This window comes from Coffea eugenioides, chromosome 2 (genome assembly GCF_003713205.1).
Source record: "Coffea eugenioides isolate CCC68of chromosome 2, Ceug_1.0, whole genome shotgun sequence".
Taxonomy (NCBI): Eukaryota; Viridiplantae; Streptophyta; class Magnoliopsida; order Gentianales; family Rubiaceae; genus Coffea; species Coffea eugenioides.
In genome coordinates, this window is record NC_040036.1 from 12,770,732 (window position 1) to 12,798,231 (window position 27,500).

The 27,500-nt window shown below is 36.7% G+C and overlaps 3 protein-coding genes across 3 annotated transcripts; 2 read left to right on the forward strand and 1 right to left on the reverse strand.

Annotated features, from left to right (window-relative positions):
• Positions 1–1,923: 1,923 nt before the first annotated feature.
• On the forward strand, positions 1,924–12,886 carry LOC113761564 (RNA polymerase II C-terminal domain phosphatase-like 1). The gene is made up of 17 exons (XM_027304615.1): positions 1,924–2,977; positions 4,107–4,586; positions 4,888–5,098; positions 5,210–5,367; positions 5,485–5,555; positions 5,681–5,786; positions 5,908–5,991; positions 6,163–6,753; positions 6,838–6,901; positions 8,685–8,815; positions 8,909–8,962; positions 9,433–9,529; positions 10,746–10,981; positions 11,065–11,151; positions 11,621–11,686; positions 11,818–11,891; positions 12,113–12,886. The coding sequence occupies exons 1-17, from the start codon at positions 2,690–2,692 to the stop codon at positions 12,219–12,221; spliced, it is 2,907 nt and encodes a 968-aa protein (XP_027160416.1). The 5' UTR covers positions 1,924–2,689; the 3' UTR covers positions 12,222–12,886.
• A 1,721-nt stretch (positions 12,887–14,607) lies between these two features.
• Positions 14,608–18,307, forward strand: LOC113761428 (clathrin light chain 1-like). Its single transcript, XM_027304412.1, has 3 exons — positions 14,608–15,145; positions 16,774–16,927; positions 17,646–18,307. Exons 1-3 carry the CDS (start codon positions 14,742–14,744, stop codon positions 18,111–18,113), a joined length of 1,026 nt encoding a protein of 341 aa, XP_027160213.1. The 5' UTR covers positions 14,608–14,741; the 3' UTR covers positions 18,114–18,307.
• Positions 18,308–19,467: 1,160 nt separating this feature from the next.
• LOC113764153 (putative serine/threonine-protein kinase) lies at positions 19,468–26,718 on the reverse strand. Its single transcript, XM_027308225.1, has 7 exons — positions 26,132–26,718; positions 25,320–25,521; positions 24,133–24,245; positions 23,411–23,621; positions 23,090–23,324; positions 22,348–22,498; positions 19,468–20,199 (listed from the first exon to the last, which is right to left on the reverse strand). The coding sequence occupies exons 2-7, from the start codon at positions 25,402–25,404 to the stop codon at positions 19,873–19,875; spliced, it is 1,122 nt and encodes a 373-aa protein (XP_027164026.1). The 5' UTR covers positions 25,405–25,521; positions 26,132–26,718; the 3' UTR covers positions 19,468–19,872.
• Positions 26,719–27,500: the final 782 nt, after the last annotated feature.

A 27,500-nucleotide genomic window follows, 5' to 3' on the forward strand; every position in this document is an offset into this window, starting at 1 on the left:
TATTTCAAATTTAACAAAGAAAACAATTATGAATTTATGATAAATAAATAAGTTACCATCCAAATCAACAAGATCTTTCAAATTTAACAAAGAAAATCATTATAATAGTCAGAGAGTTGAACTTCCTCCTCATAGAATTCCGGCTGAGATAGAGAGGGAATTTGGTTCAAATTCTGGTTGACAAGTTTGAGATAGAGAGGGAATAGGGGAGTGGAGGAAAAGTTTAAGAAAAAAATGAAGAAGAAAATACCCATTATGGCTCATAAAATACACAAATGAGGTACCATCCAAATCAACAAAATCTCACAAAATAAACCATTTTGTTGTACATTAGATTTTTCCATTATCATCGAGATTATCTTAGTAAAAGCACTAAACGCGTGAGGAACCTTATCAATCAAATACATGTCATTACTCCATTCCTTTTTGAACGTTACGCAAATATGGTGTGATGACCAACTATTTCCATAACTTCATAGTTTGACCACTTGATTTTCATGTGAGTTAAAATCGCGCGTGTGTAGATGTGAGATTATTCGTAAAACTTTTAAATAATACATATTTATGATATGACGTATGTGAGATAAAAAAAAATACTCATTCACTAAATACAAACACATGAAAAGAAAGCATGAGAAAGTGATACATCATTTTTATGTTACCTAGAGTGATGGTTGATATATATTCGAATTAATCATCTTCTAACATGATCGCTGACAGATATTATCGTATCAAACCTCCATAATTTTTTTTTGAGCTTAACCTCCAAAACTTGATCACTTTTACATTTCATGTGTTAAAAACATACGGTAAGATCATTAGTAAAAATAAATAAATACTACACATTTGACTAAACATGAGACGACACCATGCTGTAAACACCAATATATAATAGAGAAAATAGTGACCAATACAAGTTGGCTTGGGCGGTGAGAACTAGTCATTTTCTCATTGTATCCTTATAAATGATTTATGGTCTCGGAGTATGCACTGATCCATGGTGATGATCGGAGAGGAGCCCATTCAAATTTTTTTTTATCCAAAAGAAAAATGAGAAAAATGGTGAAGTATAACATCTTTTTACCTTACTTAGATGGCTCATGTGTAATAGAGTTAATCATTTTCCCAAGTGCTATTATCTAGAACTACTATTTTGTGGTTACAAATTAGTAGCGGGTTTGTTTGGACAGTAGATTATTTGGTCAAATATATTTGCTGACATCATCATTACAATTTTCAATACATCTTTTTATCTGACATACATCACATCACAAAAAGTACTACAGTAATTATTCCAAATAATATTTCAAATAATACCCTATCCAAACAAACCCATCTAGAACTACTAATTTGTGGTTACAAATTAGTAGGCTGGGTTTGTTTGGAACAGTAGATTATTTGGCCAAATATATTTGCTGACATCATCATTACAATTTTCAATACATCTTTTTATCTCACATACATCACATCACAAAAAATATTACAGTAATTATTCCAAATAATATTTCAAATAATACCCTATCCAAACAAACCTGGGTTTGTTTGGACAGTAGATTATTTGGCCAAATATATTTGCTGACATCATCATTACAATTTTCAATACATCTTTTTATCTCACATACATCACATCACAAAAAGTACTACAGTAATTATTCCAAATAATATTTCAAATAATACCGTATTCAAACAAACCCACGTATTTTTTTCAGAGCAATGACAAATAATAAAAGCATTTTCTTTACAAGCTAATAATAAAACGAAAGACAATTAATGATGTAAACAAAAAGTCATGCGTAGCATAGGTCGTTGAAGAATTAACCGAACTTTTCATTTGTGGCGTAAGAAAAGCATCAAAAAATAAACAGTACTACGTGTAAAATCCAGAATCTACGAAAATTTGAAGTTGTACTGTTATTATTATCACCTTGGGACGTCACCACACCAAAGATGCGTGCACCAGACCAAGAAAAGCAGAGATAGAGAGGCAGAGACAAAAGTACAATTTTGACCCCAAAGATCCCTTTTATTATCAGCTTCTCTCCTCACCTCTTCAGAGTCGCATCTCCTCTCCTGTCCTGCAGACTTTTGAGTTGTTCTTCCCATCATCAGGCATTAGTAGTAGTAGTATTATTCTTGGTGTGGATCTAGGGTTTCTTCTTTTCTTCCTCGTAAAATATATATATACACTTGCAAAAGTCGTACGAAAAGCGAAAGTCATCATCGTCATCATCAATATTCACAAAATTTACATATGCATAAATTTCTTCGAAAATTCACTTCATCGTCGGTCGGACGAGAACACGTCATCAACGAGTACAATTTCGTCATCATCGTCACCAACAAGAATCAGAAGAAAAGCAAAGCATAGCAAAAGCAAGCTCCTTTTTTGTTCGACCAGATCTAAGAAACCCTAATTTTACCAGTTTGATTATTATATATACTTTCTTGGGATTTTTTTTTAATCTTTTCTGGATTGAAAAACCTGGAAAAATCGGACCGTTGAACTTCCAAGAGGAATTACCACTACTGAGATGAAAAAATGGGACCGATTTACTTGATTTTTGATTTTTCCACAAAATCAAAGCGAAGGAAAGCCAAATCCCTACCTCATTGGATGAATCCGGATAAATCGGCATCAAATTGATACTTTGAATAATTTGTTCATTTTGTGGGGTTCTATTTTTAAATAATGGCGGCGGCGGTGGTGGTGAATTTGATAGAAGGGGAAAGAGTACTGGGGGAAGTGGAAGTGTATAGTATTGATGATCAGAACGGTGTCGTGTGGGACAGGGACGAAATTCGGATCTCTGAGTATTCTCAGTCAAGTGAAAGGTGTCCGCCACTGGCGGTGCTGCATACTGTTACTTCTTCTTCGTCAGACTCAGGCGGGCTTTGCTTCAAACTGGAGTTGAAAGACAAGTCTCAACAGAATTCGCCGCTTTCCATTTTGCACGCCACTTGTCTCAGGGAAAATAAGGTATTGAACAAAGAACCTGCCACCTGCCAGAAGCTGGCAATAATTACTCAATACTCAGCTCAGCTTTCTGCTCTCTGCTCTCACCTCTGTCTCTCTCTTTAGTACACTGAGGACTAAAGGAACCATAAAAATTTTAACATTTTTTTAGAAGACTAAATGAAAAGAAAAAAAGAAGAAGAATCTGACTTGCTTTAAGTTGTTGGTAAAGAGGAGTGAATCTGAATTTGAAGGGTTAACGATGTTCCCTGAAGTTGAGAAATGGAAACCCTAATTTTCGGAGTAAAAAATGTGGAAACCCTAATTTTGGATTTGAACCTGGACTTTGGACAGGATTGGACCTGGACCCTCAAATTTCTATCAGTGGTTTTGTTGAATAGGACTGAATGAACCCAGAACTGGCTTTCCATTTTACATGAATTGGAGTGTACCCTGAACTGATCTCTTTTGTTGTACTTCTGCAGACATGATTGGATGGATCGACTGAAATACATGTGCTCGGAAAATTCTGCATGAACAATTTCTTTTTCCTTAGAAATAAATTGGAACAAAAATGATTCTTGGAGAGTTTTCAACCTTGATCTTGTGACAAAGTTATTTTGTTAGAATGTGCTACTGCATATGGCCCCAAGCATATTCCTTTTGTGGAAGCTGCAGATTGTATAGATTGGGGAAACCATAATAAAGTTTGAAAGTGGGAATAAAAGATATTATTAAACAGGGTTGTTCTTTTCCCTCCTGAGGCTGTTAGATTGCATATGTGTTTCTGGACTTATATTATGTAACAACACTTTGATCATTAATACTTCAAAGCCATTAATCTGTACTTAACTGATTTTGTCACAGAAGTCTTATCACCGAAAGGGCACATGGGGTTTTATGTCATATGGCTCTAATTCTTTGTATCTGAAGTTTCTGTACGTTAGAAATAATAAATGAGTGAATATCCTCATGCGACTTTTTCTCCTTGCATTTAACTGTAATTAAATGCTTTTCTTCTATTCCTTTAGCATTATTTTGTCTTGAGCACAATTTGCATTGTATAGCTTGGTTTTGTTGTTTCATTGTCTGTGAAAGGCAAATTATTGTGATCTTTCCTACACTCACTGTTAATTCTGATATGTCTCTGTAGACTGCAATAATGCCACTTGACGAGGAAGATGAACTTCATTTGGTTGCCATGCATTCTAGACAGCATGAAGGACAGTTCCCTTGCTTTTGGGGATTCATTGTTGCATCTCGACTTTACAATTCTTGCCTTGTCATGCTGAACCTTAGATGTCTTGGTATTGTGTTTGATCTTGATGAAACACTCATCGTGGCCAACACAATGCGCTCTTTTGAGGATAGGATTGAAGCCTTACAGCGGAAGATAAACTCCGAGGTTGATCAACAACGTGTTTCTGCTATGCTGGCAGAAATAAAGCGTTATCAGGATGACAAAAATATACTGAAGCAATATGCAGAAAATGACCAGGTTGTTGATAACGGGAAGGTTGTCAAGTCTCAGCCCGAGGTTGTTCTTGCTTTGTCAGACAATCACCAGACCATTGTTCGCCCACTTTTAAGGCTTCAGGAGAAGAACATTATCCTTACTCGCATTAATCCTCAAGTATGTCATGTGGCATCTTAATATTTCTATTGTATAATTTGAACTTTATTAGATATTGACTTTGATCATGAAGTAGCTGTTTGGTTAAGCATTATGCCAAATTACCGCCCATCCATAGTTTGTAGTTTTGCTGTAGTTGTTTTTGCTGAGCATAGGATAGTATCCTAGCTGGGTGAGGGAGTTGGAGAAGAGTGTGGTGAAGTGTTCATAGACCTTAGAGGCTTGTGACTTTTGCTGGTCAACTTAATTAGCTTGTTGGACTCTCTTACTTGGGCTCATATTCATGTTTCTATTACCTCAGATCCGTGATACAAGTGTACTTGTAAGATTGAGGCCTGCATGGGAAGATCTCAGAAACTACTTAACCGCAAGAGGTCGAAAGCGTTTTGAAGTGTATGTTTGCACAATGGCTGAAAGGGACTATGCTTTAGAAATGTGGCGGCTCCTTGATCCTGATTCAAACTTGATTGACCCGAAAGAGCTATTGGATCGTATTGTCTGTGTCAAGTCTGGTGAGTTTCATAGAGATGTCACTTTTATTTAGCTTGCCATGAGGTTTTTCTTGGTCACATTCGATTGCGATATTTTTGGTGGATTAATTGTATATAAGCATTTCTGTTTAGGCTTGAGGAAGTCGTTGTTCAATGTTTTCCAACATGGAAACTGTCATCCTAAGATGGCATTGGTGATTGATGACCGGTTAAAAGTGTGGGATGAAAAGGATCAACCTCGAGTGCATGTGGTTCCTGCCTTTGCTCCTTATTATGCTCCTCAAGCTGAAGTATGTACTGGAAACTACTGTATTCTTTATGTCACCCTCCTCTATGCTTCTTATTGTTATTTGTTTAAAGTTAACTAATGATATCATGATGCCAAGATTAAATAATTTGTGCTGTAGGCCAACAATGCAATTCCAGTTCTCTGTGTTGCAAGGAATGTAGCGTGCAATGTCAGAGGTGGTTTCTTCAAGTAAGGTTTTACAACTTCGTTAGAGTTGAGAAGTACAAGCACCATATTACTGGCCACTCTTAGCATAGTCAGATTTTAATTTATCAGTCTGCATAAGCTTTTTAACCTGAGATTAATTGTTGCAGAGAATTTGATGAGGGTCTCTTGCAACGAATTTCTGAAGTTGCATATGAAGATGATATTAAAGAAATTCCTTCTCCTCCTGATGTGAGCAACTATTTAATCTCAGAGGTTAGTGATGGCCATGCTCTTGAAACACTTGTGCAATCAGAGTATGCGCTTGCTTGCTTTTTTAAACAGTCATTTTGCAGTAAATTACTTTGGATGTGTTTCTCAAACATTAGCTGTTCAGGATGATCCTTCCGCTTCAAATGGAAACAAGGATTCACTTGGTTTTGATGGCATGGCAGATGTTGAGGTGGAAAGAAGATTAAAGGTGAGAGCTTTTCTCAAAATTTGGTTTCTTTACTAGTGCTTATTGTTTGGTTGAGTTTCCTCTGTTATTTTTTGGTTTTACCGAGTATATGATATCTACTTTTATGCACTTGAACCTGTTCCCCATCTATGTTAGGCTAGTGATTGATCTACTAATTATTTTATGATTTAGGAGGCAATTTCGGCTTCCTCCACTGCTCCTTTGGCAATTCCAAATTTGGATCCAAAAATTGTTGCCACAGTCCAATATGCTGTACCTTCTTCTATTTCTGTGCTGCAACCAACGATGTCAGGGCCAGTGGTTCCCTTTCCATCTCAGCAGTTGTCTCAAGTGACTTCTGTCCTTAAAAATCCTATTAATCAAACTATTCTTCCTCCAGAAGCAAGCTTGCAAAGTTCTCCTGCTAGGGAAGAGGGTGAAGTCCCAGAATCAGAGTTAGATCCTGATACAAGGAGGAGACTACTCATTTTGCAGCATGGTCAAGACTCAAGGGAGCGCACATCAAGTGAACCTCAGTTTCCTGTACGCACACCATTACAAGTCTCTGCACCGAGGGCTCAGGGACGTGGTTGGTTTCCAATTGATGAAGAGATGAGTCCAAGACAACTTAACAGAGTTGTACCACCAAAGGATTTCCCTCTGCGCTCAGAACCTATGGAAATTGAAAAGCACCGTTCCAGTCACTCTCCTTTTCTCCAAAAAGCAGAGAGTGCTGTCCCGCCTGATAGAGCTTTTCTTGAAAACCAGAGGATGCTGAAGGAGGTAATTCATACTTCTTTTAATATGATTCATGGGTTTGAGCTGTCATGTGAATGGTGCTGATGTTGTGGGAGTTTCTTTGTGCAGACACTTCCTAGAGAGGATCATTTGAGATTAAACCAGCCAGTTGCCAGTTTCCCATCATTTTCTGGTAAGCCTTGAATTTTCTGTGCTTGTGTATTGTAATCACAATTATGTGGGACATCTCAAAGTAATTTTGCAGACTGAATTGCAGACTTTGATTGGATGAGTATGTTGTTTACATGCTTAACATTTTTAGAAATAGATCCTCTTAGAGGCTTATTCATAATTTTTTTTTCTATAAAATATCCCACTTAGCATAAAAGTTAAGCTCTTATAATTAATAAAGATGGAATTTTGCAAATGCATCTTATGTCTGCAAAAGTATGGATAATGTCAGTAGAAGTTAGCAACTTTTAGTAATTGATGAAGTTTTGAACAACTAACTTCATTCTGCGTTGTAAAATTCCTAATTCTGTTACCCGATACTTGATACATATTATTCCATTCTGTTTTAGATAGCACATACATATGATGTGTCCTTTCACTAGCATTGATCATTGGAGAAGAAGGCTCTAAATTGCACGAGTTATGAAGTTTCATATGTCTTGGATTGAGACTTGGGGGTGCAGCATAGATATTTTTAGTGAGCAAAATTGTGTTATATGGTGGTTGAATTTTTTAATTTGGCTAATACTGTCCTACCCGGTCATAAATATTGAAGTTGCACTTGAAAGGGATGTATAATTTTTTATCCCTGTACTATGACTCTTCAGTAACAGATTCATTGAGTGGGCAAAGCTTTGGTTAAATTTTGCAATTGAATGGTTCTTGAATACATAGAGTTTGATATTTGTTACTAGTAGTTATGGAGGAGTGAACCGCCTATCCACACATTAAATGGCAGAAATATTTGTTGATCAATCGTTGCCTATGTAAGGAAACAGACTGTTATTGTGGTTCAGATAAGTGCACAGGTTTTGTTGTGTACTTAATTTGCTTTTGCCTGCATGATGGTTTGTTACTGATTCTTTTTTTTTTTAATGTATTTTTTACTAGAAACCTATCTATGGCAGCTTTTGTAATTATTTGATTCTGGGCTATTAATAGGCCAGTTATGAACTTTGCTGGCAAAGACATGATATCTGTGCATTGCCTGTTTGTATTTTCGGATTTATTCTTTGTCTCTCTCTCTGGGGGGAAAATGAGAAAGGAAAAGGAATTAATATAAGGACATTTTGGATGAGGGTAATTTGATTGTCAAATAAAAAAGATTTCATCTAGTTTTAATTTCTCATTTTATATTTGGTCATCTGTTGCCGAACCATCTGGATCCACCAGCAGTAATGGATTTGTGATCTCTCTCTTGTGCTCTTCCTCTATGAATTTGTATCATATGAAGGGTCTTGTACCTTTTAATAGTTTATAGCATCCAGTTCATTGTTATTTAAACAGGATAGGTTTACTATAAAGGATAATTCGTTTGGATGTCTGATGTGCCCAGATGTACATGCAATTAAAAAATAAATAACAATGAAGTGTGTGTACTTTTCTCTGCTTATGTTGGGACATGCTTGTGATGTATTTAAGTCCTAAATGTGAAAATGAACAGGATTGGTTCTTCCTGTTGGGAAAAAGGGTATAGGGGATTGAACTCGGACTTAAAATTCAGTGTAGCATAAGGTTATTGAAATTGGTGCTAACTTGGCCTTGGTCTTTTCCATAAATCTTATGTAAGGCTCTTGTGGAGTGGTATGGAAGATTTTGATGCATTTTGTTGACATTTTGGCAAAAACCCATCATATGCTGTTATATTCTTTTATGGGTAATTTCATAATCAGATGTATGTAATGAAACATCCTTGTGGTTACCTTTTTATTCTTATTTGTTTTTTGGGAGTTGCATTTTTTCAGGTGAAGAAGCTTCCATGGTTCGATCATCTTCAGCGAATAGAGATCTTGACCTTGAATCTGGACAAATTGATCCACAGGCTGAAACACCTATTGGAGCTTTGCATGATATTGCATTCAAATGCGGAACAAAGGTATGAGACAATTAGACACCTCTTGACAGTCCCAGGCTTTTTAGCTTTGCTTTCGTCTGGAATTCTCATGATGCCTGGCTTGTTTGCTCACAGGTGGAGTTCAAGCAAGCATTGGTTTCAAGCTCGGAGTTGCAATTCTGTGCAGAGGTTGTTTAAATTCTTCATGGATTGAACAATTACATCAGTTTTGACCATTAACCTTGTTAATTAGGAGAAAATATAATGATTGATATACATATTTTGATTTATGTTATTCTCTGTGTGTGTGTGTGTGTGTGTGTTTGTGTGTCCTTGTCTCTTTCTTTCATGTCACATTTCCGCAAAGCAAACAGATAAAATATTAGTCACTCAAAATTTAATACAAAAACAAACATGGGAATGAAGACTTAGTTTCAATAAATAGTATTTGAGTAATCAATATATATCTGAAAAAGTCCACCATTCCTTCCAAAAAATGAAGAAATATAGAACCCTTTTGACAGATTTGCCATAAAAGCATGCATTTTTTCACAATGCCTCAACGTTTTTGTAATAAGCTGTACATTTTGGTTTACAAAGTTATCTTGATTACTACGTGCATGCTGGACCTTGATTATCATGTTTCTTATTCCCTTTAGGTCTGGTTTGGGGGAGAGAAAATTGGTGAAGGGATAGGTAGGACCAGAAGGGAAGCACAGCGTCAAGCTGCTGACGGTTCACTTATGAATTTGGCTGGTATGTTTGTTGTTGTTTACATTGAGGTTTAAAATGCTTTCAGGTTTTGTATGCAGTTTACCTTTAGATCCAAATATAATTGACTTGTGATGTGATGATTCCACTAGCCCAAGGATGGGAAGAGTTGGGGGGGGGGGGGAAGAGGGAGAGGGAGAAGGGGAGAGAGAGAGAGAGAGAGAGAGAGAGAGAGAGAGAGAGAGAGAAAGTGTAATTCGTATATTTCGATATACTTTTGTTTGGGTTCTATCTTCTGAAGATATATGTATCTTTTATTTGAATACAGACTGGAAAATCTTGTGTTAATTCTCGTGCAAGTAAAGCAAGGCAGGTATAGAATGTTCTAGAATTATTTTGTGATACATCAAGACACGAAATGGCATATGCAGTTCTGTGGCTTCCATATGTTGAACTCTTAGCTCGCTTCTTAGAGTAGGAACTGTGGAGTTTGACCTTTCGTTTTTCCTGGTTTTCTGACAAATAAGTTCAAAACTTCTTTTTCTTCAAAGGGACAAGTTTGATATTCAGCTATGGATTCATTGTGATTAGTTCAACATTTGAGGCTGCTTTAATAAGTTTTTCCCTGTTTTCATTGAGGTTTAGCTTGTGGTAGCTTTTACATATAGTTAATTGATACTATGGGATTACAATGCATTTCCTTTGAAAGAGTTTATTCCTTTAAACTTTTACTTTTCTATTTCTTTTTCTTAATGTACTATTTTAATCTTTGTAAGCCACCATATGCAAGAAGCTAGCACTCCATTCATTTCTAGTTTTTGAGTTGGAACGTTTAATAGCTGGCATTTTGTATATTTCTGAGACACTGATTCCTGAAAAATGTTGCTTCTTGCCTCAAGTTTGTTTGTGAAAAAGCACACTTTTAGTTATTCTTTTAGTCTTTTTTGAGATTGGTGAACTAATTTTAAGGAAAATGAAGAGAGATACAAAAAAGAATGAGCATGTTGATTCATGGATATTTCAGCGTATGCTTGTACATACCAGCTACATTGATGGCTGGCTTTGTCTTATTGATGTTTAAGTGATTTATGGCTGGCTCTTTGTCTTGATGATGTCTATTTTGCTAGTTTTTGTTTGCTTCCCTGGGAAAACCTCAATTAATTCTGGTATGTTTTGTCTGGGATGGAAGGGAACCTTTGATATAACTTCAGCTTCTTAAAGTTCCTGTTGTTACTTGCTGAGGGTAGAGACTCCTTTGCAGATAAGTATATATCATCTCTCAAACCTGATTCCAGCTCTGTTCCTGGGGAATGGCGTAGATTCCCAAATACATCCAACAATGGTTTTGCCAACGATTTTAGTTCTTGGGGGTATCAACAATTGCCTAAGGAGGAGCCCGGGTCATTTTCTACTGCATCCATGCCTCCTAGGGTTCTGGATTCGAGATTGGAGGCGTCCAAGAGACCTGTGGGTCCAATTGCTGCCCTTAAAGAGCTGGTAAGATTCTAGGAGCTGCTGTGATTCCTTTTCTGGGATTATTCTTCCACTTGTATACTTATGATTTCTCTTTAATTCTTAAGTGTTCAATGGAGGGCCTTGGCTTAGCTTTCCAAACTCAGCCTCAGCTTTCAGCTAATCCTGGCCAAAAGAATGAAGTGTATGCACAGGTGAATGTTTTCCTCTCAATTAGTAGCTGGTTTTTGTGTCATTTTCTTACATGAAGCTGCTTCCCTGTTTTTCTAATTCTTCTTGTGCAAAACGAAAGCATTTAGCTTTATGTTTATACAGGACGAATATGTCAAAAAAAGGATGCTTACAAATGATTGGTAACTTCACATGTGTAGGGTCTTTCATCTACATTGCAAAGCTTATGAGATACCTCTAGATTTATGCTCGTTGGTTGTTGGGACTTTTTCGTGATCCTAAATACATATTTGAGGTCTTAAGCAGATATTATGTTCTTCTTTGCACTGGATGTACATATCTAACTACTTTTGCTCCATCGGTGTGTTCGAAATGTCTTCCTTTTGTCTGGATTTAATTGCTTGGACATGCTGATGCACCTATAGGATTGAGATAATCTTTTCTCTTATCCCTGTTTACTTTGTTTAATCTGTGCTGTTGATCATGCTCTAGGTTGAAATAGATGGACAGGTGTTAGGAAAGGGAATTGGGATAAACTGGGATGAAGCAAAATCACAGGTACCATGTAGTTTTGTTTCTAAATTTCTTCTCCTCCTCAAACATTCTAAGTGGAACCTTTGTGCCCGGCTGAAATGTCGGAAGTTTATACTCATTCTGCATGAAATGTTGAACTGAGTTTTCTTGTCTAGGCTGCTGAAAAGGCCCTTGGAACCTTGAAATCAATGCTTGGTTCATATGGTCACAAGCGTCAGGGCTCTCCCAGGTGAGTTGTTTTGCCATCACATTGTTGTTACATTAGATTGTCTTGTTTTCTTGTCAATAAAGTGGACTATTTCGCGTGCTTTAGGTAGATGAATTCTACGAAACTGTCAACAACCTTGATAGCATAATTACATGCTTGTTTATGATGCTGCTGCAGGTGTTTTCTCAGCTTTCCTAGGCTACTTCCACTTGCTTTATGTTTACTAACTGCTTTTTCATCAGACCATGGCAGGGGATGTCAAGCAAAAGATTGAAACCGGAGTTTTCCAGGGTTCTGCAGCGGATGCCATCTTCTGCAAGATATCCAAAGAATGCTTCTCCCGTACCGTAATTCTTCATGTCCTAATTGCACCTTGGCAGTATAGCATCTGCAGAGAGACTTGTAGCTTATGCGGTGACACCAGAGAATTTGGGAGCAATGATTAGGTCATGTTCCAACCAACTGTTTTAGATCAGTTTTACAGGCTGCTGCTGATATAGTTGCAAGTTTTTGAAGACAAGGGAAATGCTTTGCCATATTGCTGCCGTTCAAAATTGTACATGTTGCAGGACGTTCGTGGACTACTACCGTAGGAGTTTGTTGCGCGAGGGTGCAAAAGGCCCTCACAAGCCAATTGGGAAGCAAAACGAGACGGGCACTGTGTATATCTTCTTTTCTGACATTGAATGCAGCCGTGAGCCATGAATGTGGTAGAGCTGTGTCCCTCGAATTTGTGTTCGAGGTGGTTGTATAATTATACCGGGAATATGGAACGCTTTCATCGGGTGTAGAACGTGGATTTTGGAGAGGATTCACTGAATGCTAACAGTACATTGGTTCAATGGTCTGGCTCCTATTTCACTTTCTGGATGAAAGATGAAAGTGAAAGTTTTGTTCAGTTTTAGGAGCTCTTTCTTGTTGATGTTGATGTTGTGCAGGGTCACTGATCTGGATGATACATTCCATTTCACTTGGCCAATCCACCCCAGCCCAATGATAAATTGGCTTTTTCGTCATTGTGTTTCATGTTTAATTAGTTAAATTACTGCTATCATCCAAGGGTATTGACAACAATGGGAAAGAGGGATAACTGTTGAAGCTCAGCAAATGTGTAGACCACAAAAACTATGAAAAGAACGAAAAAACAAAAGAAATTGGAGGTAAATGAAAGCTCGCATGATGGATAAATGAAATTTGAGAGAATACTACTCCTATAATTTCAACAATATCAAAACATTTTAATGGACTCGCGTGTTTTTTGGTCGAGCAAAAAGCAGAAAACATATAGCTGTTTGCGCAAAAATCATTCAGAGGCTCGCAAAACAAAAATTTCTCAAAACATGTTTATATAAGAACTTATTTGAGAATCATCGCGCAGGAAGGACGCATGTCAATTCTTGCACTTAATGGTACTCATTTAGCTTAAGCTTTGGATTGTTTATGGTAGTTTAGTTTACAATTATTGTGTTTTTTTTTTTTATCGAATAAAAAAATATAAGACACACACACCCAACTAATTAAATATGACTGGGGATTAAAGCTAAGAAGACCTAAGAGGACCCACAAAGCTTACCTATCCAGCCAATTGGTAACTGGAAGGCAAACCTGTGGACCTTAAGTCCAGGTTAAAGAACCCACATCCTAACGATGTGGGACGGAAGTTTACAATTATTGTGTGAAGTAGTTTTTTGTATTTCGATCTGAGTATATAATTGAAAACAAAAAAAAAGGAAAAATGAAGGTCTATTTCTCTAAACTTTGTATCTGTGGTATTTCGCTAAACTTTGTATATGAACATATGAATAGTAGGCTGATATTCTGTCAAATATTCTCTAGGCAACTTTTAACATAAAACCATGTAAATAGGGACAACTGTCAAATATCTTGACAAATTAGGACGACAAGGACGCAAAATTCTCTCAACATTAAATTCGGACCTCATAATATAGACAAAATCTTATCCCAACTATTTAGAAAACACCAGGCAACGTTTCCTAGATTTGTCTCCTTTAATAGATCTTCTGTTCCACTCCCAAATAAAACGAAGCAGAAGTTTCGTTCTATTTCATTCCTTACAAATCTCTGTAGTAATCTCTGTGTTACTACCGTTTAACTGAACTTAATGAACTAAAAACCGACTTCATTATCAACCACTTAAAATCATCACTAAGAAACAAAACAACATTTTAAAACCAAAATCTTCAATAAGACTCAAATCCCACTATAACTATCTTAAAGAAAAATCATTTATTTCTGTGTAGAAACAAAATAACATTCTACTTCCAAATCCCAATCTTGTTAAACCCTTTTTATTCTTAAATGTTTTGTGAATGTGTTGCACATATTTTCGAATTTTGAATCACGAGGAATCCATTCTTATATGAAACACTAGATTTAATAAGTCTTTATCTTTTGAAATCGAAAAAAAAAAAGCAAGAAAACAATTTGCATCGAAATTTATCAAGACAAAAAAAATCCCAATTACTCTACCAAGAAAAAAAATAGAGAGAAATAAACTCTAAAATCTTTGAATGTCAGAAACAAAAATACATACCGTAAATACTACCACTATAAAAATTATTTTAAAAGTAATAATAATGAAAATAATATTCTCAAGTGGGAGGAGGTTGACAGAGAGAGACCCCTCACACATCCATCAATCTCATTGCTTCTTTTTAAAGCAGCAATCACTAAATCACATTAACAATAGTATATAATCACAGTATTAAATTGAAAAAAAGAATCCACTATATAAACTCCTCTTATACCAATTAATAAGACACACATACAAATAGGTGTGTGTCCCCATAACGCAGAAATTTCCAGAGAGAGATATAGGAACAGAAACAAAGCAGTAAGCAGAAGAAGAAGATGGCTTCTTTTGATACATTTAGCATTGACGGTGAGGATCAGGCGACGACACGTCAGTTCGAAGACGGAGGTTACGGTGGGTACGACTCTTACACGGCGTTTTCCTCCGCCGATACTCCGCCGTACCAAAGCGGCGGCGGGGGAGGATTTCCAGCTGGATACGAAGAAGAGGAAGTGACGGTGGAACACGTCTCCCACTCTGTCAACAGTTCGGATCCCTTCGGATTCGAGGCGGATCAGGAAGCTGCACCGTTTGAGGGGCCGGGGGCTCCAATTCCGAATGGAAATGGGAGGCCTTATGATCTCGGGGAGGATACGGAGGGGATTTTTAGATCCGATGGACCTGTGCTGCCACCGCCTACTGAAATGCAAGAAGAAGGCTTTGCTCTCCGGGAGTGGCGGAGGTCAGATTTTTGTTTTTGTTCGTTTTTGACAAAGCTTTTCCTTTCTTGAGATAATATTATGCATTTCTGTTAGTGAAATATTTATTGCTGTTATAGATCTTTGTTATTTTGGTCTTTTACCATTTTTAGTGTTACTGATCTGGAGCCCAAGTTCAGATCTTTGGTTTAGATTATGACAATTTGAACTAGTTGCTCATAACTGATTGGTAGTAGAATTTGCATGGTAGTTTGTGATCATGATAAAATGTGAGTGTTTGCCGCTTTTTGTTTGTCCTTTTTTTGGGTGGTTTTTTTTTTTTTTTTTTTTGGGAGGGAGGGAGGGGGTAGTTTATTTGATGTGAGCTTTGAGGAAATGAATCTCTGGTGAGCGAGTTTGTTAGATGTACAAGTTTAGGAAACCACACATCCACTTTTCAGGCACCCTTGTGGAATTTTAGGGACTTTCCCGGTTACTACGAGCCTTGCTGCATGATTTGACATGGAATAGCTTGTTGCAATTCAAATTAAAAAGGGGGAATTTTTTTTTTTTTTTTGGTTTCGTTGGTATATTTTGGTTCTTGTTCAAGTGAATCAAGAATTAATTTACTTTCTATTGGTTTCAGATGATTTAATTAAGTACCCACAGATCGAGATCCTTGACATAACAATTTGGCTACACTGTTATGTATCTAATAACATTTTGTGTGGTTGAGATGGTAGAATTGGATCAATAAATCATAAAAAATCTTAAGAAGGGTTCATGTACAATCATGCTTGTTGATTGCATGCCATTATTGCCTCCCCCCCCCCCCCCCTTCTTCAAATTCAAGAATAAGCTCTTATAATTTGCATTAAGTTTATAGGTTATGTATCTTAAATTTTAGACACATCAAGGAGGCTAGAATTTGAACTCAGAGCGTGATCCTTGAGTTGACCAGAATATGCTTAGACTGTTGGATTCTAAAAAATCTCGAATGAAGCCTTCTTATAGGTTATCTTTTCCCTTTTAAGAAAGAACCTAGTTGCGAAATTTCTCAAGTCAACTTTTGACAGATCTTGACTGATAGTTGCCCTCGAGCTCTGCTCATTTAGGAAATTTGATGTTTGACTAATGTGGAAAGCTTGAACTTGATTTTTGAGCTTGAGCTTTTATACAAGAAACCATGTAATGCAAATATCATGAACCTTATAATCTGCTGGACATAAAGAGCAATTTAAGAAGATATAATGTAATGAATCTCTATTGCTATTCCTGAAAAAGTAAAAGTATCTAATATTTAATTTGTTGCTGAGCCTAAAGCGAGCGTAGCCTCTGTCAAGCCTATGAATGTTATTTGATGTTGAAGCTCAGCCATCAAATTAAACAAATGAGTTCCAGTTCCCGTCAAGCATACTTGAGCTGAACGAATAAGCAGTGTGTGAACAGTTGTGGTGTTTTGAAACAATTCTACTAAACTGTCAAGAATATTAGGGACGGAATTCCCCTCCCTCTCTACGTCTCCCCTTTTTTCTTCAAGAAAACTGGTCTTGAATCATATTAAGCACTTCCTTCTCTCTTCCAAAATTAGCATGAATGGTTTGTTAGAAAATTTATTGAACTGTCAATCAGATCTGTTGGACTGATCAACTATGTTCTTTCTGATATATAGGTTGAATGCTATTCGACTTGAGGAGAAGGAGAAGAGGGAAAAGGAGATAAGGAACCAAATTATTCTAGAAGGTGAAGAGTACAAGCAGGCTTTTTATGAGAAAAGAAAGGTTAATATTGAGACCAACAAGGACAACAACAGAGAGAAAGAGAAGGTAAAGCTTTATTTGGTTTTAGCTTTATAACCCAGATTTGAGTTTTTGTTAATTCTGCATTAACCTGGGGTCGTGTATTGTTATGGGCAAATTGCATGTTAGTCCTGTACGATAATGAAAGGCAAAAAAAATTTTAATTTTTTGTAAAATGTATGAGACAAGATTATACATGCTTTTAGTTGTTTGTCTCATTTCACTAGTATATCAAATTACTTTGACCAAGTATATTTCCAAACTGGGAGGTTGCAATTGCTAAATGTCAGGCTGCTGCTAGAGCTTCTTATAAGCTGAGTGAGAATTGTTGCATCCAGTTGGAGCTAGACAGAGTTATTGATAGTGGTCCTTTTTGATTAAACAATTGTCATTAGAAGGAAAGCACCTTACATGAGAAAAAGCTCTTATTTTCTAATAAAGCTGATATTATTATCCTTGCTGCTCGTGTGCAGTTTTTGTCCCATTTCTTTGGCTGATTACTGATTCTTAGTCAAAAAATTCAAAAGAATCGTTGAACTTCCTTGTGACTCAAAGGTGCTTTACTGTTATTTCAACTGATAGGATTGCGTAACAGACAAAATCAGTTCATATAAAAAATTTTATGGGCTGAGATGCATCCGTACAAAAAAAATTCAGATTTACATAGTATATATATGATTTTAAAAGATGACTTCCTGAGAGTTTAATTTGGTCAAACTGGCGAATCCATCTTTGTTTGGGGCAGTTGTACTTGGCAGGTCAAGGGAAATTTCACAAGGAGGTTGATAAGCACTATTGGAAAGCCATAGGAGAATTGATTCCGCATGAGGTCCCGAATATTGAGAAAAGGAGAGGGAAGAAGGAACAAGAAAAGAAGCCATCAATCACCGTCATCCAAGGACCCAAACCTGGCAAACCCACCGATCTTACAAGGATGCGCCAAATATTAGTGAAGCTCAAGCACAATCCCCCGCCTCACATGATGCCGCCTCCGCCTGCTCCTTCCAAGGATGATAAAGCTGGGAAGGATGCAAAGGATGGGAAAGATGCAAAGGCCAAGACTGGAAAAGACGCTGAAGCTAATGCCAAGGGGTCTGCAGTCGGTGAGGCAGCTGCCGCCCCCACTAAAGAAAAAGAACCAGTTGCTAATGGCTCTGCTCCCACATCTGCTGAAGAGACTGAAGCTGTGACTAGTGAGCAGCCTGCTAATTAAATTTTAGTCTTGATAGTCCGCCCCGACATCCTTTTTTTGTGTTTATGCCGATTATTGTGATTGTTATTTGCATGCCATTTTATGAATGTACTGTTTCTGATAAGTCGATTCAGCTCTCTGATCCATTATGAGGACTTGTTATTGTGTTTTTGAATTTTTATTATATTGATTGAGATTCATCTTGTTACTTGAAACTTACTCTTAATCTCCGGAGTTGTGCAGCTAAAACTAAGACCAACGATGTTTACCCAGAATCCGCATCTTTTTTAATGATATCAACAGTGTGGCTTCATTACGCTGGAGTAGGTTTGACTATTCATTGCTTTTCTCCACCCCAAGATCAACTCTCTCTCTCTCTCTCGCGCACACGCAGAAAGAAACTCCTAACGCCAAATAACTGTTGCCCTTTTGTGTCAGTGCTTACGCGTCCCGTTTTATGTGAAAACTGGCAAACCGCAAGTAACATATTAACTCCTCAAGTCACCAAAGGGATTGACATGTGGGAGTTTTTTTTTTTTTTTTTTTGAAATATAAGTGGGGGATCTGAATCGGGAACTTCTTCTTCTGTACCATTAAATTCATCCTTCCTCCTACCTCCACTGTGGGTTGTGACATCCTAAGCCGAAGAAACCATTTGTTTTCAATGAGAGTGGAAGGTCAATATGAATGAATTTACTTCTAGAGGCAAAGGGAAACGCGAGGCAACTAACTGCCTTGATGGTTTATTTGAATGGGGAAAAACCACGATCTAAACACTTTTCACATCTCTCTTTTCCGGCAAGCCATTTTCCTGATTGAGTTGGTGCTTTTTCCAAAAAAATTAATTCCTAGGCTAACGTTTCGATATTCAGTTCACTTTTTATGCTGCTCGTACCCAACCCGATCACAAGCGCAAAATCACACCTTGATGAATCAGATTTTCTCCCACTACTAATCTCAAGCTTGAGAAGAATGGATCACTACTCGAGTACACTTTCATTTTCTCTGACTTGCTCTTTTGTACTCTTCTATTTTTTTTCCCCCCCTTCGGGGTAGGGGGAGTTGTTGGTTGATTAATGTCAAATTGGGATAGCTTTTCAAATGAGATTGGCTTCATTCCATAAATCTCAACACTTGCTACTTCTAAATAATTTACATATTGCAAACATAATAATATGTTATGTTTGCTACAGCAAAAATTTTTCACGGGTGACAGCTTGTGGAAACATCAACGGACCCGGAACATCAACTCGCTCGGCTAGTCTTAGTTAAGGCCAAAATCCAGTCGTTGATATATGCACCAACCAACTCCTCCGACATGGGATCCTTTGGACGATAATTTTCTCATTTGTGTTTATTAGCTCTGAAACTCTGGTTTACGAAGAATAGAGGCCTGAGGTGAGGCCTTAGATTATAGCAGCATCTGGAAAAACACTAAATGCAGCTGAATTATATACTCGATTTACCAGTGTCATTTGTCTCGATAATGACCCATACACTGCTCTACGTAACTTCCCTCAGACCCCCAATGAAACTCTTTTTTCTTATTTTGTGTCCCCATCTGAAAATGAATCAAGGCCAACATATTAAGGCCCAAGTGAATAAAACCTCAAAATCAAATAAGAGGAAGAAGAAACTCAAGAAAGCAGCACATTAATCTGAAAAAGAAATTACTCCTGATTACTTCCTAGTTTTGTATAACTTTAATTTCTTGTTTGACACTCGATTAAATTGTGCCCTCTGCCATCCTGGAGTAAATATTGGACCCTGGAATCAATTTTCATCTAGCTTTGACCTGAGTGATAGTGACAGGAACAGAGCTCATCTGATAGCTAGTAGAGCCTTCAGACGACTTCTCTTTTGACTGTAAGCTACTAAGCCCACCTGATTCTTGGAAGAAACCTGGGGGTGTAAGTTCCTTCTCATTAAGCCGGATGTCTCTCGAGAGCATCTCTATAACCTGGCTCATCAACGGCCTTCGATGCGCTTTAGCTTGTGTGCAGAAAAGGGCTACCTTCATATACCTAAGGACCTCTTGCTCAGGAAACTCCTTCAGTTCTGGATCAACTAACTCCAACAACTTCCCTTCTTCATAGAATTGCCATGCCTATAAAAGCAGGTAAGTTTATTCGGAGCTGGAGTGCAGACCCAATAAAACAATTCAAGAAGAAAAAGGCCGTGTCTTCAACCAAACGCTATAAGCAAAACCATACAATTGGATACTTACAAAATGAGGATACAGAGAAATTCAATTAGTCCGTAAATGTGTGTGTGTGTGTGTGTGAGAGAGAGAGAGAGAGAGAGTTCAGCGGCAATTCAACTATAACAAAACATAGTAACAACCTGAGTAGACATAGCAGGAGCTGTATCAGCAAAAGTACCATAAGGATTATATGTTTCATCACTAGATTTACCTTTTCTGATGACTAGAGTTTAGACCAAGGTATTCAGTTTATGTGTTTTATTCTAGGGTCACATTTGTCATGTTTCTCTATTGGCTAGCGAGAAGGTCTCCCTGTTGTTTCTAACTTATGGTTACATCCAATTGAATCTAAGGCAGTTTTAAGTTTGAGGTGTTACAAAGATATTTATAACAAAGGTCAGGTTGCATCTGCTGTTTTCTTTTTCTTCGTTCCTTTTCCCCCTGTTCGATGTTCAGGCATGAGGCGCGGACAATTTGTCAAAAAGAGTTCCTTGGCCTCTAGTTCATTGTTTTCTTGGTACTCTTCCAAGATTTAGTCTGAAGATTAATCCCTTTTTGTCCCCTTAACCTCATTTGGCATGATTTTGAAATGTTTGTCTTCATGTTGTTGTCATCAATGAACTGAAACCAAAAATCCAATATACCCCACGTTTTCTCGATTGTTGCCATTGATGGATGCAACCAACCAATGGTAAACTCGCTAAAAGGGCAGGCCCTGTTGGCAATTACTACTATAGTGGCCAACTATGCCAAAATCTATCAGAATGTACTCTTCAAGCATGCATTCTAACTAATGGCCTTAAGAGAGTTTGGAGACTCAGCACCATCAAAGGTTTCTCCCTTGTTGATATGGCACATCAAAGCACAATTAAATAGACCTACTATCTCCAGATGCATCACGCTTACATGCACATCTGTATTCTCTATTATGTACTTAACTATATTCTATGTGATTGCAATGTCCATTTGCCTAAAGAACCACATACAAGCTATAAGATGCAATTTAACAGAACTGGAAAAATCAAAATCTTAAAATAAAAAAAAAGAAGTTTTTGAAGAGTTTCATGATAAGGTTTCATCAATTGTTTACTAGTTTTATGTTTGACTTCTTAAATTCTGATGATGTGATTTCTTTTTCCTCTACAAGATTCTCTTCACTTTCTACATATTCTGAAATGTGTCAATTTTTAGTCGTACTATCAAGTTAAACCTAGGAATATTAAATCTCTTTTAAACAAGCCAATTTTATAGATAATAATCAGGAATATCCATTCCACTATTAGTAAGACAGATCTTTGCAACTCTTTTAATCCCTTAAGATCAAAAGTTGATTAAGCAATTTCCTACCCCCCACAAAGCTGCAAGTGGTGCCTCTCTCTAAGCCTGATCTACTTATTTCTGTAATGTTATGCAAATATGTATTGCCATTTTTCTTCACTTCTAAAGGACTCCTAATCAGGTTATTTAATTCCAATATCAGAAGCCCATCAGAATAGTAAAAAGTCCCAAAAGAAAAGGGGAAAATAAAAACTTATTTTTCATATACACAGTCCCCAGTGCCAGAAATGATGTGGAAGTACAAGTTTTCTACATTCTCTATACTAGAAAGTATGATCATCAAAAGGAACTGGCAAGCAGATGCAAAAAGAACATCTCATAACTAATAATTCTCATACTTCCAGCAATCATTATGTAAACAACAGGGCACGAAAACTCCACAATTAGTGCAGGATATCCTATGATCTATAGTGTAGGTACAGTCCAAACCTTACATAAAAAGTCACTATAAATTTCAAAAGTGAGACGCGCACCATTTTCTAAAGGATCTTCTTAGCTTTTTGGTTAACTTCTTTAGACATTATTGTGAACAGTCAACACCTCTAAAATGGGGAAAGTTCTGGCAGGTTAATATCATGTGACTACACACACCTAGGTAATGCTGCTTTTTAATTGAATAAAAATCATGACTAGCAGCAAGCAAATTCACATGAATAACAGAATAACAGCAAATGAGATGTGAAGCTGCAATGAAACTTGAGATATTTTAGATACCTCTTCCAGAAGTAATTTCCGTGCTCCTCCCCAGAATGAACTTGAACTGCTCTTACCGCTTACAATTTCAAGTACTACCACACCAAAGCTGTAAATGTCAGCCTTCATTGTTAGCTGACCACCCAATGCATATTCAGGCGCTAGGTAACCTCTGCTTGAAAAACATGAAAGAGTTAAAAAGGATGAAGTAACCCCTGCTTGAAAAACACGAGAGCTAGATACATGCATTAGATGAACACAACTTCCACAGTTGACAAATGGACGCTGAAGATTAGATAAAATTTGGGTTTCAACTTCTTCAAATCTCTGGATAATTGAAGGGTAAATTTCAGAAAAAATTTAACATTGGGAACTCTCCAAATTTAAAGACCAAACTGACTCTACAATCCTTGATAGACCCAACGCAGTTAGAATAGATTCTGTAACTCATGCCAGTCACACAATGACAACTGATTCTGCCAAATGTTGCAGTTATAGAAAATTACTACTGGACTTTAGTAGAAGAACCACCTCTAGGATCTGAAAAGCAATTCTTCCAATCTCTACATATCCATTTCGCACAAAGCATTGATTCATAAGCATGTTTTAACAAGACCAATCTATACAATACAACACTTAGCAATAGTCTTCCAAGGATGAATAAATGCAAAAATTTAGTGTTACGTGACAGAGCAAACAGAGTTTCTAGAACTATATTGTATGCAAGTGAAAACTTCTACTATCAACAGGAGAGGAGACATACGTTGTCCCTGCTATTTTCGTGCTGATGTGGGTTATGTCATCCGGAAAAAGTTTAGCCAACCCAAAATCTCCAATTTTTGGCGCAAAATCCTTGTCAAGAAGTATATTACTAGCTTTAATGTCTCGGTGCACTATGTGTGGCACAAGTTCTTCATGAAGATATGCAAGACCCCTTGCAGTGCCCATGCAGATAGCTGTTCTTTTGCTCCACTCCAGATTTACAGCCCTACTTCTACCTACAAAATGGAAAAAGTATTCAATATTCAATTGAGGATCATTAGTTATCCATGAATTCCAAGTTCTTGCAAAAATTTTCAAATACCAAGTAGTGCATTATCAAGGCTTTTGTTTTCTAAATACGCGTAGACCAGTATCCTGTCAGGTCCATGTACACAGCATCCGATCATCTGAACAAGGTTTGGATGTTGAACATTTGATATAGTTTCAATCTCAGTCAAAAATTCACGCACACCCTGCTTCGAGAAAGCAGAAAGCCTCTTCACAGCAACTGGAGTTCCATTCTTCAGTTTTCCCTAAGAAATTTCAGCATGGTTAACAAAGTCAAGTCAAATCTAACAGTTCCAGAGAAGATGAGAGATATGCTTCTCAACTGGAAAGCCAAATATAGTTGTTTGTATTGGCAAAAAAAAACTTCCTGGGCAATCCAAACTACTTTAGCATGAAGATGAATTCTTGTGACTCCTATGGAAACAAGCATCTTTTTTTACGAATGTACACACTCACAAATAAAAGAACCTATGTAACTCCATGTATTATATTATCAATCTACGCGTTCCTCATACTCTTTCTTTTAAATAGTAAAAAACAGAATTCCAGTGGAGCATTTGAGCCATATGCCACTGATACAAATTATATAATACATCAAGCATAGGAAGCCCTCTCTGTATTATTTTACTCGCAGAAAAATTCATGAAAAGATCCAGACTTCCTATTAGGCAGTTCAGGATGTAATTCGGTGAACAATATATGGCAGCATGAACAAGAGATAATTTCATCTGAGAAACTTATAGCAACTGCAAATACCTTGTAAACTGTCCCAAATCCTCCTCGCCCTATCTTATTGCTTTGATGAAAGTTATCTGTTGCTGCATTTAATTCATTGATTGAGAAGTTCTTTGTCTTACCAAGTAAAATCCCTGTTAACAGAACAATTTAAGAATCATTTCTGGCAAACAGATGTTGGAAAGTCAAAAAAGTAAAATTCAAAGACATAATTATTGTTGACTTCTGCAATGTTAAGTATGAAAGTGAGATAACAGCTTGAAATTTTCCTGAACTGAAAGAAGTTTCAGTTAGTCCTTCTAAGTTGTCAGGTATAACTATGGTTCCAATACACATTCATTAAGCTAGATTGCTCATAATTTTATTTGTTGGTTCTGAAAAAATGCAAAAAGACTGATTGTAGCAAAAATATTAACAAGTTTGACACACGATCAATAATTGGTAAGAAAAAAAGATTAATGCATTTGTTGGTTTTAATCTTTAGCATTATTGAAACTATTATGCTGATTATGGCATCCAGCGCAGTCATCAATCTGTAGGATAACAAAGTCGGAAAGAAACCGCAAGTAAGAATATGTTGCTATCTCAAACCCTAAAGGTGATTGAGTAGATCTCTGTACTTAGGTTGACCGCATCTCAGAATGATCATTAAGCTACAAGAAAAGAGAAAGATGCATCTTTTATGATCTAGTTTGAAATAGTTATCCTAAAAGGCATAAGAACTTAGAAAACCTCTTAAAAGCCCCTCAACAGCATCACATAACAAGCTTATGACCAAGAAAACTTCAGACTGATATGTTTGGCTTACCACAATTTCACAGATGAAATAAAAATTCTTCATGCTGCCAGACACCATTGCCTTGATCAGCATCTTAGGGTTTAGTCAATATGCACTTTGATGACTGGTTTTATGTTGTTCAAAGTACCAACCATTTGTGATAATGTGAAAATGTTGAAAACTGATATACAATAAAAAGAATTCACCAACAATATCATGATTCTGAGAACAATGTACCAGCAATTCATTTACATGAAAACAAAAGAAAATCCCAACGTCAAAGAAATTGACAATTAAAGCAAACAATCTGATGTCTCTTCTCTATGCTGTGAAAAACGTCCATGAAAAATATTCTGGAAGGCAAAATAAAAGAAACTAGTATGAAACAACACTAACATCTATGATGTCTAAACTGTAATAAAGCACTCACCTTCAGCATCACCCGTGTGTGGACGAGAAAAATAGTTAGCCCTATTCTGCTTGGTACTAGAGGCACCAAAGCAGCAACAACCCATGTCCCTCTGCAGCTTTATGATAGCAATTTCAAAATCCGATCATAAAGCCTCTCACATTCATTTTCTGCAACCGTGACCATCCATCTCCTCAATATGTCTAAAGCGTCCAATCATGCACTGAACAAGAAAGTGAAGACGCTATAGCATCAATCAAATCTTTATATAACAAGAACAGCTTCCTAATATTAAAACACTAATCAAGTTTTTTTAAAAAAATTTAAAAAGAGCACAAAGCAACGCCCTTTGGCAAAATTCAGAAACAAGAAAAAATATATAAAAAAGAGCATCACTAATTACCGATGCAATTGAAGACATCACTCGAACCATTTCATCTACTTACATGTAAATGAAGACCCTGGCTTTGCATTTTCAATTGGGCTGACAATATTTATTTCGTTTGTTAAAAAATCTGCGGCATAATCCATTATTAATTAACCAAATGCAAAGTAGTGCTGAGCTTAGCTCAACTACTTCCCAATCAATTATATGATAAGTTTGCTCAAAGATAAGTTAAGACCACCTAGAAAATATATATATAATCTTGCTCAACGGAAAAAGCAAATTATGCATAATTCTTTTTTTTTTTTTGGACCGGGGGCCGGGGGTGGAGGGAGAAGAAATCCAGAATGAACCCCCAAAAAAAAAAATTTCAATGGAACATACAAAATTCAACCCAAATACTAAAATTTTAAGAGGAACAAATTTTGAAAGATCAGAGTAAACTTACAGGTTAGATTGTTAGCTAAAAAGGGTTCAACCAGCAGTGTCCGAGGAGGAATTTGGAGAATAGTAATTAAGGATTTGTAAAAAGCTAAGACTTGCAAGAAATGAATATATAGGAATGAACTGAAAGGGTTCAAAACGACATGGTTTCTTAGACGGTTTTCGTGTGAAATGGCCAGGAGTCATCCCTCTCCACCAGCCCCCTACTCCCAGATAATCAGCGTTTTTCCACCTTGACCAAAATTTGGTCCGAAGCTACTAACTCTTTAACTCGTATATATGGACAATGGATATTCAAACTAAAGCTAGAAGGTTTGCGCGCCGTGACTGACTGTCTATTGTGTGTGTCTACACTTTTCACTGGGTGTTGGTGACACACTCTGAAAGTGACCTCCGGATTTGCACGTGCCCAGGTTGGCCGGCTGTACTCAACCAACGGGTGTTTTACTTTGCTCTTCTTCTTGCTGTCCCCAACTCAAGTTTACTCGGATTCAGCCACCGGAACTTTCTTACCCAACATTTGGGGCTTTTATTGGGTTTTTCTGGTTTTTACCAAGCGCGTCTGGACTTCCAAACATAGGACCATGCATAGGAAGAGCAAAACAATCCTAGGAATTTCCAAAAGATTAGATGCTGAGTCTCCAGTATATGAAATCAAATAACGCTGTTTGGTAGGTGCGCCCGCACCACTTTAAGCCTTTTTGATAAATAAATTCAATTGTTAAATTTAATAGATTCGAGTCTCAATCAATTAAATGACACCAAAAATTAAATATTTAAATTAATTATGTAATAATAAATTTTTTAGGCAAAATTTACTTCCAAAAATAAATTATAAATCATTCACTTGCCACTTAATTTGATATATATTCAAACATATATATATTAGTTTTGTACTTCATAATTCAATAATTTAATGAATTGATACTTTAAATTTCAGATTTTAAATTTCAATTTTAGCAAACGTATGCTAAGTCTTTTGGATGATTATTTAGTGCATCAATAATATGCTCTGACCTTAGAATGAGACCAACCTTCCCTCCTCCTAAGCTTCTACATAATAAAAAGATATTTTTTTAAAAAAAAAAAAAAAAGAGAACTCTAAGCAAGAAAAAGAACACGGAGAGAGAGCTTAGACTCGAATTAAGTACTCCGCTATTTTTGGAAGTTGATGAGTTGTACACATGTTGCGTCAAATTTTAAAATTCTTACAAAATTTTCCTATATATGGTATGGACTTATATAGTCTAGACTTGGATCGTAATTTTCTGTAAAAAACAAAAAAAAATTACGTTTTTCATGAGTATATTTTTCAATCACTTTTATATCTCATATGTATCAAATCACTATAGTATATTTTTCTACAAAAACTC